The sequence below is a fragment of the Gobio gobio genome (assembly GCF_949357685.1).
Source record: "Gobio gobio genome assembly, chromosome: 6".
Lineage (NCBI taxonomy): Eukaryota > Metazoa > Chordata > Actinopteri > Cypriniformes > Gobionidae > Gobio > Gobio gobio.
In genome coordinates this window covers 25,813,949-25,831,597 of record NC_137102.1, presented here as the reverse complement: position 1 = coordinate 25,831,597, position 17,649 = coordinate 25,813,949, and the positions used below count along the sequence as shown (strand labels likewise).

The window sequence follows — 17,649 nt, the reverse complement described above, 5'->3', positions numbered from 1 at the left end:
TGAGTTAGAGTGACTTTTAATGTGAATTTGGGAACATGCAAAGAAAACGTATAGGAAGCACTTATAAACCGGCTGTTGTCAACAAAAGAGAAGCTTTAATATATATATATATATATATATATATATATATATATATATATATATATATATATATATATATATATAAATATATATATAAATATATATATATATATATATATATATATATATATATATATATATATATATATATATATATATATATATATATATATATATATTAGGGGTGTAACGGTACACATATTTGTACCGAACCATTTCGGGACAGGGCTTTCGGTATGGTGCACGTGTGTACCGAACGGTTCCGAATGCAATCTTTAACAGTTAACAGTAGGCTTGTTTTAAGCATGGAACATACTTCAATCCGAGTTCCCACACAAACATATTAAGTATTCAGTCCATTTTATCTCAAAATTCAAAGAATAAATGCCATTTTGAAGCTCTTTAATGTGACGTGACTGATAACTGTATAGGCATGTCAGTTCAAGCGGCGGTGTGGCGCGCAAGTGAACGCGATAATCTTTTCTTAAAGAATAAACATGAATTAATATCTTAAGGTATGTTGAGGATACATTACAACTTACTGAAACATGAACAGTATCATATGTCATGTAATCGCTCAATCAGTGTTTCAACTGTGGAAATACATCAATAAAACAGCTTGTAAACAATGTTACATAGCACAATACCTCATGCAGTCATTCAGTGTCCACAGCTGGTTAGTTCACTAGAGAGATGAACTCTTTCACTAAATATAAGCACTATATTAGCCGATATATATATATGGCTAAGATAGGCTAAGATAGTGATGTGCTTCACTCTATATATATATATATATATATACAGGGAGTGCAGAATTATTAGGAAAATTAGTATTTTGACCACATCATCCTCGTTATGCATGTTGTCTTACTCCAAGCTGTACAGGCTGGAAAGCCTACTACCAATTAAGCATATTAGGTGATGTGCATCTCTGTAATGAGAAGGGGTGTGGTCTAATGACATCAACACCCTATATCAGGTGTGCATAATTATTAGGCAACTTCCTTTCCTTTGGCAAAATGGGTCAAAAGAAGGACTTGACAGGCTCAGAAAAGTCAAAAATAGTGAGATATATTGCAGAGGGATGCAGCAGTCTTAAAATAGCCAAGCTTCTGAAGCGTGATCATCGAACAATCAAGCGTTTCATTCAAAATAGTCAACAGGGTCGCAAGAAGCGTGTGGAAAAACCAAGGCGCAAAATAACTGCCCATGAACTGAGAAAAGTCAAGCGTGCAGCTGCCAAGATGCTACTTGCCACCAGTTTGGCCATATTTCAGAGCTGCAACATCACTGGAGTGCCCAAAAGCACAAGGTGTGCAATACTCAGAGACATGGCCAAGGTAAGAAAGGCAGAAAGTCGACCACCACTGAACAAGACACACAAGCTGAAACGTCAAGACTGGGCCAAGAAATATCTCAAGACTGATTTTTCTAAGGTTTTATGGACTGATGAAATGAGAGTGAGTCTTGATGGGCCAGATGGATGGGCCCGTGGCTAGATTGGTAAAGGGCAGAGAGCTCCAGTCCGACTCAGGCGCCAGCAAGGTGGAGGTGGAGTACTGGTTTGGGCTGGTATCATCAAAGATGAGCTTGTGGGGCCTTTTCGGGTTGAGGATGGAGTCAAGCTCAACTCCCAGTCCTACTGCCAGTTTCTGGAAGACACCTTATTCAAGCAGTGGTACAGAAAGAAGTCTGCATCCTTCAAGAAAAACATGATTTTCATGCAGGACAATGCTCCATCACACGCGTCCAAGTACTCCACAGCGTGGCTGGCAAGAAAGGGTATAAAAGAAGAAAATCTAATGATATGGCCTCCTTGTTCACCTGATCTGAACCCCATTGAGAACCTGTGGTCCATCATCAAATGTGCGATTTACAAGGAGGGAAAACAGTACACCTCTCTGAACAGTGTCTGGGAGGCTGTGGTTGCTGCTGCACGCAATGTTGATGGTGAACAGATCAAAACACTGACAGAATCCATGGATGGCAGGCTTTTGAGTGTCCTTGCAAAGAAAGGTGGCTATATTGGTCACTGATTTGTTTTTGTTTGGTTTTTGAATGTCAGAAATGTATATTTGTGAATGTTGAGATGTTATATTGGTTTCACTGGTAAAAATAAATAATTGAAATGGGTATAAATTTGTTTTTTGTTAAGTTGCCTAATAATTATGCACAGTAATAGTCACCTGCACACACAGATATCCCCCTAAAATAGCTAAAACTAAAAACTACTTCCAAAAATATTCAGCTTTGATATTAATGAGTTTTTTGTGTTCATTGACACATGGTTGTTGTTTAATTATTAATGTTGTAAAATTAATCCTCAAAAATACAACTTGCCTAATAATTCTGCACTCCCTGTATATATATATTAATTATATTCTAATTAACCTGTTAGTGATATCTTGATTATTTAATGTATGTTTAAATAAATCTGTCATGAAAATGATAGCCACTGTGTATAAATGATTATATTTCAACAACGAATTGGAGAAGAAAAAAAAAAATTATTAGATTTAGAAGTTAATGCAAAAACGTCTCGGTTACGTATGTAACCCTCGTTCCCTGAAGGAGGGAAAGGAGACGTACGTCGGAACTGACCGACGAATTGGGATCTATTTTCAGAGACCAATCTACTTTGAGTGTATAAAAACTCATACGGTTCACGCACCGCCCCGCAGCGCGGGTATAAAACACGGAAGTGAACAACGCATACCGCTTTTACAACTGAGGAGCCGAGATGTGACTCGGGCCTGCAGCTGAAGCACAGCACCTGGCGACGGGACGTACGTCTCCGTTCCCTTCTTCAGGGAGCGAGGGTTACATACGTAACCGAGATGTTCCCTTTCAGGAACTGACCGACGAATTGGGATCTCTATAAAAACGGCAGGGTGCTGGCCCTTCCAGCGCCCTGCTTAATCTCACTGGTGCTCCTAGTTGGGGCAGCAGTCAGGGCTTAAAGCAGGGAGGTCCGACACTGCTGTTTCTGCAAGACCCACTCAGCGTGACTATTGGATAAAGCTGGGAAAGCGTGCCCGTCTCGGGAGATGATACGCTGCGGAGCCACGTCCTCCGGAGGAAGAGAGGTGGAAAATACTCATACGGACTAACCTATCTGGGTAGTAACAACATATGGCAGTCTCTGGGGTGGTTCCAACCTGGTTCCAGGGGGGAAAGAACACCACCAGAGACAACAGAGCGGGCTCTGTCAAGGGAAAGACACGGGGCTAGCCGAGTAGGGTAGCAGGTACCGTGGAATACACATATGGGGTCGCCGTGAGGGAACCGCTACATATGGACCCAGCCTAACACACACAATCCCCAAGCATACGGGTGCAGACCTGGCGTCAGACGGCTGCCACGTCTGACACCGGTGACAGAGGAGCTCGACAGGGTTCACCATTTCTGGGGAACACAACTGGAGAAAAATAACCGCACGTATCCGGCCATAGGTGGGAGTGGCGTAGCAAGCCAACACAGGAACAGGCACTTCGTGTCTACCGGCCGTTGGAGGTGAGTACACGGGAAGAAACCGGCTCCACACGGAGGCTATAGAATCTAGTGAACGTGTTAGGTGTCGCCCAGCCCGCAGCTCTACAGATGTCTGTCAGCGAGGCGCCTTGAGCCAGCGCCCAGGAGGAAGCTACACTTCTTGTGGAGTGCGCTCGCAACCCGAACGGGAAAGGCACGTCTTGCGATTGGTACGCTAAGACGATAGCATCCACTATCCAGTGGGCTAACCTCTGCTTGGAGACAGCCTTTCCCTTCTGCTGGCCTCCGTAACAGACGAAGAGCTGCTCTGAGGTCCTAAAGCTTTGAGTCCGGTCTATGTAAGCGCAAAGAGCGCGGACGGGACATAACAAAGCCATGGCTGGGTCTGCCTCCTCCGAGGGCAGCGCTTGCAGGTTCACTACCTGATCCCGAAAGGGAGTGGTAGGATCCTTGGGCACATATCCGGGCCGGGGTCTCAGGATGACGTGAGAGTTACCGGGCCCGAATTCTAGGCACGATCCGTTGACCGAAAGCGCATGCAGGTCCCCCACCCTCTTGATTGAGGCCAATGCAGTCAGGAGTACCGTCTTCATAGACAGGATTTTTAACTCAACGGACTGCAAAGGCTCAAAAGGAGGGCCCTGAAGTGCTCTGAGCACCAGGGCTAAGTCCCAAGAGGGTAGCGAGATAGAACGAGGAGGATTTAGTCTCCTTGCACCTCTGAGGAACTTGATGATTAAGTTGTGCTTCCCTAAAGATTTACCTTCAACTACATCGTGATCCGCCACTATTGCTGCGACGTACACTTTCAGGGTGGAGGGAGACAGCCTTTGCTCCAACCCATCTTGTAGGAAAGAAAGCACAACATTAATCGAACACTTCCGGGGGTCTTCGCGGCGGGAAGAACACCAGTCAACGAACAGGTTCCACTTCAAAGCATAGAGGCGCCTCGTAGAGGGGGCTCTAGCCGAAGTGATGGTGTCTACCACTGCCTGTGGTAGGCCACCTAGAACCTCCGCGTCCCGTCCAGGGACCAGACATGGAGTTTCCAGAGGTCTGGACACGGGTGCCATAGAATGCCCCCTCCCTGAGAAAGAAGGTCCTTCCTCAGGGGAATCGACCAGGGTGGGGCTGTCGCGAGGCTGAGGCATCTGTGAACACCACAACATGCCTGGACACCTGTCTTAAGGGCACTCCAGCCCGTAAGAACGAGGGGTCGGACCAGGGGTTGAAGGTTTGGCGACAGTACGGGGTAACTGGGACCTGATACTGGCCGCTCTGCCACCCCCACCTCGGGACTCGGTCGTGTAGCCAGCGTTGAAGCGGTCTCATATGAAGGAATCCGAGTGGCGTTACCGCGGCTGCAGATGCCATATGCCCCAGGAGCCTCTGAAAGAATTTCAGTGGGACCGCCGTCCTGCTCTTGAATGTATTCAAGCAGTTCAACACTGACTGGACTGGTTCCTCTGTGAGGCGCGCAGTCCGGTTGACCGAATCCAGCTCCATGCCGAGATAAGAGATCCTCTGCGTGGGACAGAGTTTGCTCTTCTCTCGGTTGACCCGAAGGCCCAACAGGCTGAGGTGACGGAGCACCAGGTCCCTGTGTTCGCACAACTGCTCCCGAGACTGGGCGAGTATAAGCCAGTCATCAAGATAGTTGAGAATGCGAACACCGTGTTCTCGGAGTGGAACAATGGCTGCCTCCGAGACTTTCGTGAAGACGCGGGGCGACAGGGACAGCCCGAAGGGCAGGACTTTGTACTGATATGCCTTCCCCTTGAACGCAAAGCGTAGGAACAGTCTGTGTCGACGAAGGATAGAGACATGAAAGTACGCGTCCTTCAGGTCGATCGCTGCAAACCAATCTTGGGGACGGATGCATTCGAAGATGCGTTTCTGCGTTAACATTTTGAATGGAATTCTGTGCAGGGGCCGATTCAAAATGCGCAGATCCAAGATTGGCCGTAACCCACCCCCTTTCTTGGGTACAATGAAGTAGGGGCTGTAGAACCCCGACCTTATATCGGCTGGAGGAACCGGCTCGACCGCGCCCTTCGCCAGTAGGACATCGATCTCCGCCCGTAATACATGGGCATCGCTGCTCCGCACTGAAGTGAACAGGATGCCCTTGTATTTGGGGGGCCAGTGCGTGAATTGAATCGCGTAACCGAGTCTGATGGTACGGATGAGCCAGCGAGACAGCCCCGGGAGCTCTAGCCAGGCTCCCAGAAACTGAGCAAGCGGGACCAACGGCACCACAGACGTACCCGGGGTGAGGCAGCGAGGTGGAATGTTCAGACATGACTCGGACGGCCCGGAGTTGACCCTGAGAAGGGTCTGAACATTCCAAGGTGGGGCAGTGTGTGGGAGAGAAGGCCCGGGGGCGTCCACTAGCCTCACACTGCCCCCTGGCAAAAAGAAGAGGGGAAGACTGGAGTGGCAAGGCCCGGGGGCGTCGCGCACAACGATCTTGGCCCTCTTGGGGCCCAGGGACATAGGAAACTGCTCTTTTATTGACAATGTGGGGACCACTGAGCTCCGAGGAGCTAGTGGCAGAGATGTTATGTTGTTGGCCCCCTGGTCCTTCTCCGGGGGGGGGGGGGGGGGGGGAGTGCGGACACCATCTATGTTTACCGGCAGACTTAGTGGGGCCCTGAGCGGGTTGGGCGCCCCCCTTGCGTCCGGCACCCCTGTTGGAGGCTGCTGCTTGGGTTTAGCAGGGGCGGAGGCGGACACAGGAGGACGCCCTCGGCGATGAGCAGGAGGAGGCGCCGAACCCGGCGGAGGGGTGAAGGCAGCAGCGGTCCGCCAGGGCAGGATGTTCTTGATCGCCTCCATCTGCTTCTGGGCCACCGAGAACTGTTGGGCGAAGCTCACGACGGCGTTGCCAAAGAGGCCGGCCTGACTGACAGGGGCGTCGAAGAACCGCACTTTGTCGGTTTCGCGCATATCAGCCAGGTTCAGCCACAGGTGGCGTTCCTGGACCACCATAGTGGACATCGCCCGACCCAGGGAGCGGGCAGCGACTTTCGTCACCCGGAGGGCGAGGTCCGTCGCTGTCCGCAGTTCCTGCATGATCCCTGGGTCGGCACTACCCTCGTGCATCTCCTTGAGCGCTTTGGCCTGGTAGACCTGCAGGAGCACCATAGCATGCAGCGATGATGCGGCTTCCCCGCAGGCGGCTTAAGACTTGCCCAGTAACCCGGACAAGAACTTACACGCCCGGGAGGGGAGACGCGGGGCATTCCGCCAGTCGACCGCGGCCTTGGGACACAGGTGCATCACCACGGCACGCTCGACCGGAGGTATTCCCACGTAGCCCTTAGCCGCACCACCCTCGAGGGTAGTGAGGATGGAGGAGTCAGTCGATCGATGACGGGCGCTGTAGGGCGCCGACCACGACTTTGTGAGCTCCTGATGCACCTCCGGGGTAGAATGGCACTGGGGCGGGGCGCTGAGAACCAGCACGGGTCGCCCCGAGATACCAATCATCCAACCACGAGGGTTTGGGACACGGTGGAGGGTTCCACTCGAGCCAGACACTCGCGGCGGCCCGGGAGAGCATAGCCGTAAGTTCTGGATCCGGCTCGGACAACGCTACCACACCCGAAGGGTCAACACAGCGGGGTCGTCATCTCCAGAACCCATTAGCTCATCCTCCAATGCAGCCAGCGAAATCGTGTCCTCAGCCGGAGCCCCAAAGGAAACGGCCGGCCCCCCGTGGGAAGGACCAGCGCGCTCCTCCGGAAGCTCCACCGGAAGCTCCACCGGCGCAGCGGAGGGTGGGAGGGGCCCAAGGGGTTTTTGGCCCGTCGGGGAAGCCCTGACCGTCACCCTCAGATCTCCACCAAAGGCATCAGCCAAAGTAGCAGCCCTCTGCTTTGCAGCGGGAGGACCACTGGATCGGGGGATGCGCAATGGGACTCCACCACGTCTGAGGTATTTGAGCCTAGATCTAAGCACCGCGATGGTCATGTTCCTGCAGTGGGAACATGAGTCATTCACGAACGCTGCCTCAGCGTGCTGAACGCCCAAACACGTGAGACAACGATCATGACCGTCAACTGGGGACAGAAAACGACGGCATCCAGAAACACACGGTTTGAATGACATCTTGAAAAAGACGCAGGGTATTTTCAAACCGTGTATTTTGCTCTTTTGTGAATGGAAAGAATGCTCTTTTATAGTGCTGAAGCACTCAGGGAGATGGCCGCGGCTCTCCGCGGTCTGATAGTGCAAGCCCGCGGGTGAGCATTAAAGGGAAACGCCCAGCGAACCAACACAGGAACTTTTTTTGCAGCCACTCGCTGACTCGCACCGTCACGCCAACAACAGGAATAGCACTCTCCAGACTCGTTCACTGAACACTCTCGGTAGAAACAGTCTTGTGCAGGTAAGCAACAAAACCATCGGCTCCGAAGTTGAAAGCGTTATGCGTTGTTCACTTCCGTGTTTTACACCCGCGCTGCTGGGCGGTGTGTGAACCGCATGCCAATGTTTATTGGCTCGTTTTTATACACTCGAAATGGATTGGTCTCTGAAAATAGATCCCAATTCGTCGGTCAGTTCCGACGTGCGTCGAACGTGACCGACTGAAAGGGGACTGCCTTATTTGAAGTTTACATGTTACATACAATATGTTATTTGAGTGTTAATTATTATATCTAAAAAATAAATAGCAACTGAATTTAGGCTAATATTTTGGGCTCTGTTGTTAACCTTTACTATTATAGTAAAAGTAAGGGCTCCCTATATAGTTTACAGCATTATCTTTAAGAATCTTTTAGTTATAAATTAATTTGTTTAAGGACAGCATTCCATGTTTTGGAAGTTAAGGAAAACATTCCATGTTGGCATCTGTTAAATTTCATTATCTTCTACCAAAAAACTGATGAATTTGCACCAAAATGCCATAGAGTTTGATTTGAATCTTATTTTGCTTGTTCAATGTTTTACTCTGCAATTCAGAAAATTATTTACTTTCCTTAAAAATATATTTTATTTTCCTAATGATGCATTAAAGCTTTTTTTTTTTGCACAGTTGAAGAACACTGCAATTTACAATTGTATAATGATAGAGATAGTGAGGATAAAGTAATTAAAAAAATTGAGGAGGAGGAAGAGAAATGACTGTAGTAGAACAGACCATGAACCATCAACCCATCATTGTTGATTCATTGTTTTGTGTTTGTATTGAGATTACTTTGTCTGTCATATTTGAAATGCTCTTTTTCCTTCAAATGAGTGGGAATTCCCATCACCCTTGCTAATCAAGTGATGTCTTAGGAAGTCACTTTTGAAATGACTGGATCTGTCTTCTGTTACACAATAACTTAATTATTACTTATGCAGTTATGGAATTATTCACAATTTTACAGTCTGATGCATCTATTAGTGGAAACTGCCAATATGTTGGTCTCATCGGGGATATCTTGTGGTGCAAAATAGGGGTTGTTGATGACTAATTTTGTCATTAATCATCGACACCTCACACTTTTAGCTGGTTTGATTGCGGCCGTGTTCTGAATCAGAGCTCATAATAGTGTCTCTGCAGCAATATAGACCACACTAAGTAAATGTACTAGTCTTTTTTTTATCAGATGAGTGTGTGAGAAAGAGTAAGTTCTCTTAGCATTCAGAGGAGCTCTGTGCCACGAGCACTATTTATCTCGGCCCACCACAGAGTCTTTCCGTTGCCGCTCAGAGCACTTAAAACAAACGCCCACCTACACTGAATTCTGATTCGTTCATTAGCTGCAAAAGACACCTACATGCCTCAGATGGACTCAGATGGTATAGCATTCACAGTTGATTCATTACAATCATTTTAGTCCTTTATTTGTATAAATAAAGATTTTGAAATGGCTTAGCCAGAGCCTAGACCTGAATTCAAGTGAAAACCTGTGGTTTGACCTGAAAATTGCAGTCTACATATGCACTCCATCTAATTTGTGTAATTGGAACAAGTTTGCATTGCAAAATGGGCTAAAATTCCACAAATATGGCATAAACAAGAAGGCTCAAAACTGTAATTGTTGTTAAAGGACTGTGTATAAAGCTTTTTTTAAGTCTTTAATGCTCACCAACACTCTAAAAAGTGATCAGTTGACTTAACTTAAAAAAGTGAGGAAAAATGCTGCCTTAAAATTATTAAGTAATAAACTTCATGTTTAATTGAAAAAAAATTTGTTATGTGAACTTAATTATTTTAAGGCAATGGGTTTCCTCACTTTATTAAGTTAAGACAACATATTTAAGAAATATTATTACAAAATAAAATAACTGTTTTCTAGTTTAATGTTTTTTAAAAAGACTATTCCTTTGACGGCAAAAGTGAATTTATTCCTAATCCTTCAGAAATCATTTTAATTTGCAGATTTGGTGCTCAAGAAACATTTCTTATTATTAATGATGAAAATGGTTGCTATATTAGAGGAAATCATATTCATTATTTATTTGAAATAGAAATCTTTTGTAACAAATAAAAGTCTTTACTATCACTTTTGATCAATTTAATGCATCTTTGCTGAACTATTCATTTCATTTAAAAAAATCTGTCTTACTGTATCATTGAATTAAATTCTGAACTGATTTCAATGTGTTCAAAAGTATGTACAAAAATATTTTGGTTGGGAGATTCAATGGATGAACAATGGATTTTTGCTTCTATTGGAATTTGCCTTTTATTGTGGATTTAATTGTTCTTTCTTTCTCTCTCTGTGTTTAAGTGTGTCAAGGGACGAACATCCAACTGGTCCTTCTGGGAACAGTGGATGAGCATTATCAGATTCTGGTAAAAATGTACAGCAACTGCACCGTGGTTCGGGAAAACCTGGAAATCGCATATATGACAGAAACACATGACTTGACTTTTCTCAGGGTATGATACATCCATTTACAAACACAAAGTTCAGTGATATTTTACAGTTTGGTTGTATTGTAAGTCATCTGTAAACCAATGATTTTAGCATGTTGCTGATTATAGTTTGTTTTTAATGACAGATGCCTCAACACTATTTAAATCATGCTGTATAACAACTCTTCATATAGTTTTAGTGTTGGATGCTTAGTAAGTTTTATGTTTTTTAGAGCATCCAAGAAGTTGGTGGCTATGTTCTTATCGGGGTCAACTCGGCTCCCATCATCCCCCTTGAGAATCTGCGCATCATTCGTGGCCACTCCCTTTTTGAAGACAAATTTGCCTTGGCCGTCCTCCTAAACTACAACAACAGTATCGGACAAGGCGTGAGCCAGTTACCACTGACTAGTTTAACTGGTATGTGGTTATATAAAAGTGTTCTTTGTCCTATTTGTTTTCCAAATGGGAATAACACATGCTTCTAACTAGTGTTGTCCACCTTTGTCGAGTTTGAGTCAAGTCCAAGTCTTAAACAATCAAGTCCGAGTCCAAAAGGGGCCGAGTTGGACTCAAGTCTGAGTCCGAGTCGAGTCCGCCCGAGTCCAGAGTGTAATTAAATTGAAAAAAGATTAGAAATTGCTATTGTAAATTTCTATCTTCTATTAAAGGGTTAGTTCACCCAAAAATGAAAATTCTGTCATTAATTACTTACCCTCATGTCGTTCAACACCCGTAAGACCTCCGTTCATCTTCGGAACACAAATTAAGATATTTTAGTTGAAATCTGATGGCTCTGAAAGGCCGCCATTGGCACAATGGCACGGTTCACTCTCAAGACCCTTAAAAGGTACTAAAGACGTCGTTACAAAGTCCATCTCACTACAGTGGTTCTAAAATAACTTTATGAATCAGCGAGAATAGTTTTTGTGCGCAAAAAAACCCTAAATAACGACTTACATAGTGATGACGATTTCAAAACACGGCCTCATGAAGCTTCGAAGCGTTATGAATCAGTGAGCCGAATCATGATTCGGATCGCGTGTCAAACCGCCAAACTGCTGAAATTTGGCGATTCAAACTGCTGATTCAGCTCACTGATTCATAACGCTTCGAAGCTTCATGAGGCCGTGTTTTGAAATCGTCATCACTATGTAAGTCGTTATTTAGGGGTTTTTTTGCACACAAAAACTATTCTCGCCGATTCATAAAGTTATTTTAGAACCACTGTAGTGAGATGGACTTTGTAACGACGTCTTTAGTACCTTTTAAGGGTCTTGAGAGTGAACCGTGCCATTGTGCCAATGGAGGCCTTTCAGAGCCATCAGATTTCAACTAAAATATCTTAATTTGTGTTCCGAAGATAAACGGAGGTCTCACGGGTGTCGAACGACATGAGGGTAAGTAATTAATGACAGAATTTTCATTTTTGGGTGAACTAACCCTTTAATATGTTAACCTTTCAACCCATTAAACCAATGGCAATATAAAATTTAACAAAAATACCGCTATTACATTTAGCCATTGCCATTTATAATTTTTAGTTTGTCAACAGATCAACTAGTTTCCATATATATAACTTTTATTATTTCAAGTGCAAGAAAAACACAAATTAACCAGTTTTATTATATTTCAATTATTTAATGCCTCTGGTATCACCAAATGCTAATGTTTAGGGGTGGGGGATAATAAAATCTTATTTCACGATAATGATATGTTTTCTCAAGTAGGATTATTAAAGTAAGAATAAATACTATAGAAATTGAATAAAACAATTAAATGTAAAGTAAAACAAACTGTATATTATATGTACAGTGATTCTTATTAAATTTACTAAAGTTAGTCGTGAGTGAGTGAGTGAGTCACAGGCACACTCAAACAGAGCCGAAATAAGATGAGAGAAATATTTCAAACAGAGAAAAAAAAAATATATATATATATTAATTAAATGCAAAAACGAAAAAAAAAAAAAAATCACAAGCGTGTATTCAACCGTGAATGCCGTACCGAACGGTTCAATATTATATTAAGAATTGGCATCCATACTATGCATACAAAATCCGATATATATCGTCATATCACCCAGCCCTAAGTTATTTGGATTTAAGTTGGTATTAAAAGGTATAATAAGCAACTTACATTTCTCTAGGTTTTCTTTGAACATGTCGGTAGAAAGTCATGCCAGACACATCAGTAAGAGTCGATTTGCAATCCGCAGAGTGCTTCTTTTTACCGGATTTCTTGCTAATAAATTCTTTATGGCTTTCAAAAGCCAATACAAATTATTGCTGACTTTGAAGACATTGTCCTAAACACGCATTGCGATCCAGTGTGTGATGTGTGTATTGTCTGCAAGCATAAGATGATGCTACTGCTGCCTGCCGGTGTGGTGAAATAAAATGACAGGCGGGGAGACGTTCATTAATTTCTTATCTTAGTTTAATGCCGGTATTGTTGTTACACATGACGCGGACTCGACTGCACTCTGGATATTTTCCGAGTCCAAAATCACCCGAGTGCGTGACAAGTCCGAGTTCATTCAAAATTGGACTCAAGTCCGAGTCCAAGTTCAAGTTCGAGTACCCCGACTCTACTTCTAACTGACCTGTATTTATGTCTTTCACACATTTTTTTTGTAGAGGGAATAACATTCATTAATCTCCATGCCCAGTGCTGAAAGTTAAATTTGGAAAATAATAATAGACCTATATTTCAACTCTTAGTGAAGTTTGTCATACAGTACATTAATGCATTGTTCAAACACTGTTTTCCCTCCTAGAAATACTGAAGGGTGGAATAAAATTTAACACTAACAATCATTTATGTAATGTGGAGACCATCCAGTGGATGGACATTCTGAACATGGAGAGCCAGCCTAAAATTCAAGTGCCAGCATCAAACTTCGCAAGACACTGTATGTCCCTGGATTGTCTATTTTTTATATATATTATACACATATTAAATGGTACTAATTAATGTTGCATGTTGATTAAGAATGTTCTACTCTACCTCCCACAGGTAAGAAGTGTGACCCGAGCTGTCACAATGGTTCCTGTTGGGGCCCTGGCCCTCAAAACTGCCAAACAAGTAAGTGTTCCTAAACTACTCAAGTGACTGAATCTGAATGTTTTTCCTACTTTCAGGATTTTTACTAAATTAGTGAAAGCACGCTATGTAGAAATGTTTCAAAAAATCCTACAAAACCAAAATTACATAAATCTTTTAGAAGCTAGCGACTATAAACACATACTTTTTACTACCATTCAAAAGTTTGGTTCTGAAAACTGCAATCTCTCTAAACCCTGTCTTTCCGACAGCCTACTCTGCTTTGATTGGTCAGATGGCCCAGTTTGTTGTGATTTTTCAACATTTGGACAACACGAACCAAACTCTTCCAGGCCTCAGCTACAACTACAGTGCTTTAGGGTCAAAGTAGACGTTCACGGGCAGCCAATCAAGACTGTAGACTGGCATTATGCAAATGTGTTACATTGGTATGTAACCGGAAGTGAGACTGGAATTGCTGATGACTGTTTCAGCAGTTTAGAGTCAATTCTTGTTTTTTAGGAGACAATAAGCACTTGTATCTTTGACAGCTATATTACAAACTACATCAAAGGTACTATTTGAATAAGCATAATTGGGACGCTTTCATATTTTTGTGGAAACCATGATACTTTTTTCAGGATTTTTTGATGAATAGAAAGTTCAAAAGAACGGCATTTATGTGTAATAGAAATCTTTTGTAATATTATAAATGTCTTTACAGTTTTCATGCTGGGTTATTGCAAGGAACGTGTACGATGAAGGAGATTAGAACAGGGAACTGACTTTAATGAGTCATCAGTTTTCAAAAATGTTCGCACCTCTTGAAGGAAATACATGTTGTGATGATATTTACATCAAGAGATGCATCAATGTCTGTTCAAGATCTTGTATTGACAATGCAAGAGTCCAGCACTCTGTAAAGTCTCCTCCAGCACATCCCAAAGACTTTCAATGAATTTAAGGTCTGGACTCAGAGGTGCCAATTCATGTATGAAATTGATTCTTCATGCTCCATCCCAACCATTCTTTCACAGTTTGAGCCTGATGAATCTTGACATTGTCATCCTGGAATATGGCTATGATTCATGGGCGTAGATTACGCGCACTTTTACCGGGTCGCACCGGTCCTAGTCGACCCGCTCCGTGCGGGATTCAAACCGACGTCTAGTCGCACCGCTCTTACTGGCCTACGTCTGTTACACAAGCAAGTTCGTTTACGTTGAAGCCAACGTAAATAAATCTAGATTTAAATTCAAAGACACAAAATAATCTATACATTACCTGTCATTTTATTCGTATCCAAAAAATGAGGCGATCTGAACACTATGGAATGCTAACACTGTCTTGTAACACTCCAATTCATACTCGAAGCCATAGGGCGCGCTCTCAAAGAAAAAACTGATTCGTAGAAGTAAAACCCTGTCACGTTCCAAAGGCATTCAGCGCTGTAGCAGCAGCTGAATACAAATAATCGCTATGACTGATTAAACGTGACAGCAAACAAGATTGCGACAATATATGGTTTGTGTTTTTCCAGCCATCTCAAGGTATTTATTGACAATAAAGAATATGAATAATGCAGTGCTAACTGACAGCCTTTTTAGTAACCTATCTTCTGCTTGCCAAGGCTGCATTTATTTAATAAAAAATACAGTTAAAACATTAATATTGCAAAATATATTCACATATATATTCACAGATGTTTTAATTTGTAATGATATAGTAAAGTGTAATTTATTCCTGTGATCAAAGTTGAATTTTCAGCATCATTTCTCCAGTCTTCAGTATCACATGATCCTTCTGAAATCATTCTAATATGATCATTTGATGAAAAGGAAACATTTATGATTATAATCATTGTTGAAAACAGCTGTGGAAACCATGATGCATTTTATTTTTCAGGATTTTTTAATGAATAGAATAAATGAACAGCATTTATTTGCATTTAATAAAGCATGTATAAATCTTTTGTTATATTATTAATGCCACTTGATCAATTTAATGCATGTTTTATGAATACAAGTATTAATTTCTCTCTTTTTTATCTTACCACAAATGTTTGAATAGTTTCATGATTTCCACAAAATAAATCAGCACAACTGTTTTCAACATTGATAATAATCATAAATGTTTCTTGAGCATCAAATGAACATATTAGAAAGATTTCTGAAAGATGTGACACTGAAGACTGGAGTAATGATGATAAATTCAGCTTTGATCACAGGAATAAATTACAAAGATTTTTTTCTTTTTTACTATATATTCACACAGCTGCTTTACATTGGGATAATATTTCACTGTATTACTTTTTTACTGCATTTTTTATTACATAAATGCAGCCTTGGTGAGCAGAAGACTTATTTCAAAAACATTTAACAATTGTAATGTTTCCAAACTTTTGATTGGTACTGTATATTTTCTGCCTTATTCAGTGATATTTTTTTTTTACAAAGCATAAAATCCATGGGGACTTAATGCACAAGTGTTTGTAGTACATAAACCAATCATAAAATTGGCATAGGGCCTAACATATAGGGAAAACATTATAGATATTAGTGGTTATTGTTCAGCAGTGTATTTGATATCTTATTGAATTAAAAGCAAGAGATGAGATCAATTAAATCTGTCAATTAGTCAAAGGTCAGAAAAAAACTGGTATTTCACCTGACATTTCTGTCCCCCTCACTTCTGAAAAGATGGCTACGCCCCTGCAATGATGTGTCTTCCTACATGGTTGTTTAATAAATGAAAAGGTTAGGGTTAGAAGAACTGTTGCCAAACATATAACATGCTAGAAACATAATAATCACTGCAATAATGATCCAATCATTGACTCTTCAGCATTTGCCTATTTAAATCCAAAAAGTGACTTTTCTTTTTGGCCGGGCAGTATATTTCAGGACTGCTGAAGAACACTACTTGACCCCTGAAGGACTGTTTTGAAAACTCTTCAGAAGAATATTGAATTGTTGTTGCTGTGTTCAGCTGTAGCGAACACTGATAGGGCTGTTAGGATCTCTGAAGTTCCTTCTCTCTCTGAATCCAGTGACTAAAGTGATCTGTGCGGAGCAGTGCTCGGGCAGGTGTAAGGGACCCAAACCCATCGACTGCTGCAATGAACATTGTGCCGCCGGCTGCACTGGACCCAAACCAACCGACTGCCTGGTGAGAACTACACGTGTGCAGATTTAATTTCCCAACCATTCATTTGTTTGCTCATTCATCATTTAGTACATACTGAATGCTATATGTGAGCATAAAAACAGTTTATAACAAACAATTCTGACTTTATATTGTGCAATTCTGACTTTATATCTCGCAATTCTGACTTTATATCACACAATTCTGACTTTATATCTTGCAATTCTGACTTTATATCTTCCAATTCTCACCTTATATCACACAATTCTAACTATAAAATGCACTTCTGACTTTATATCGCACAATTCTGACTTTATATCTCGCAATTCTGACTTTATATCGCGCAATTCTGACTTTATATCGCACAATTCTGAATATATCGCACAATTCTGACTTTATAACTCGCAATTCTGACTTTATAACAAACAATTCTGACTTTATATCTCGCAATTTGTACTTTATAACAAACAATTCTGACTTTATAACTCGCAATTCTGACTTTATATTTTCCAATTCTGACTTTATATCACACAATTCCAACTTTATAAAATGCACTTCTGACTTTATATCGCACAATTCTGACTTTATAACAAACAATTCTGACTTTATATCTCGCAATTCTGACTTTATAACTTGCAATTCTGACTTCATATCTTCCAATTCTGACTTTATATCACACAATTCCAACTTTATAAAATGCACTTCTGACTTTATATCGCACAATTCTGACATTATATTGCACAATTCTGACTTTATATCTCGCAATTCTGACTTTATATCGCACAATTCTGACTTTATATCACACAATTCTGACTTTATAACACACAATTCTGACATTATATTGCACAATTCTGACTTTATAACTCGCAATTCTGACTTTATATCTCGCAATTCTGACTTTATAACACAATTTTGACTTTATATCACGCAATTCTGACTTTATAACACAATTTTGACATTATATTGCACAATTCTGACTTTATAACTTGCAATTCTGACTTTATAACACACAATTGTGACTATATCGCACA

General features: G+C 42.1%; 1 protein-coding gene across 2 annotated transcripts in view; it reads left to right on the top strand.

The window, feature by feature from the left end:
- LOC307128368 (epidermal growth factor receptor-like) overlaps positions 1-17,649 on the top strand; it is a 54,388-nt gene that overhangs the window by 14,086 nt on the left and 22,653 nt on the right. For both annotated transcript variants that reach the window (XM_079820178.1, XM_079820179.1), the window contains exons 2-6: positions 10,302-10,453; positions 10,663-10,849; positions 13,209-13,343; positions 13,448-13,516; positions 16,524-16,642. In XM_079820178.1, coding sequence (XP_079676304.1) covers positions 10,302-10,453; positions 10,663-10,849; positions 13,209-13,343; positions 13,448-13,516; positions 16,524-16,642 — 662 coding nt within the window. The remainder of the gene's footprint in view (positions 1-10,301; positions 10,454-10,662; positions 10,850-13,208; positions 13,344-13,447; positions 13,517-16,523; positions 16,643-17,649) is intronic.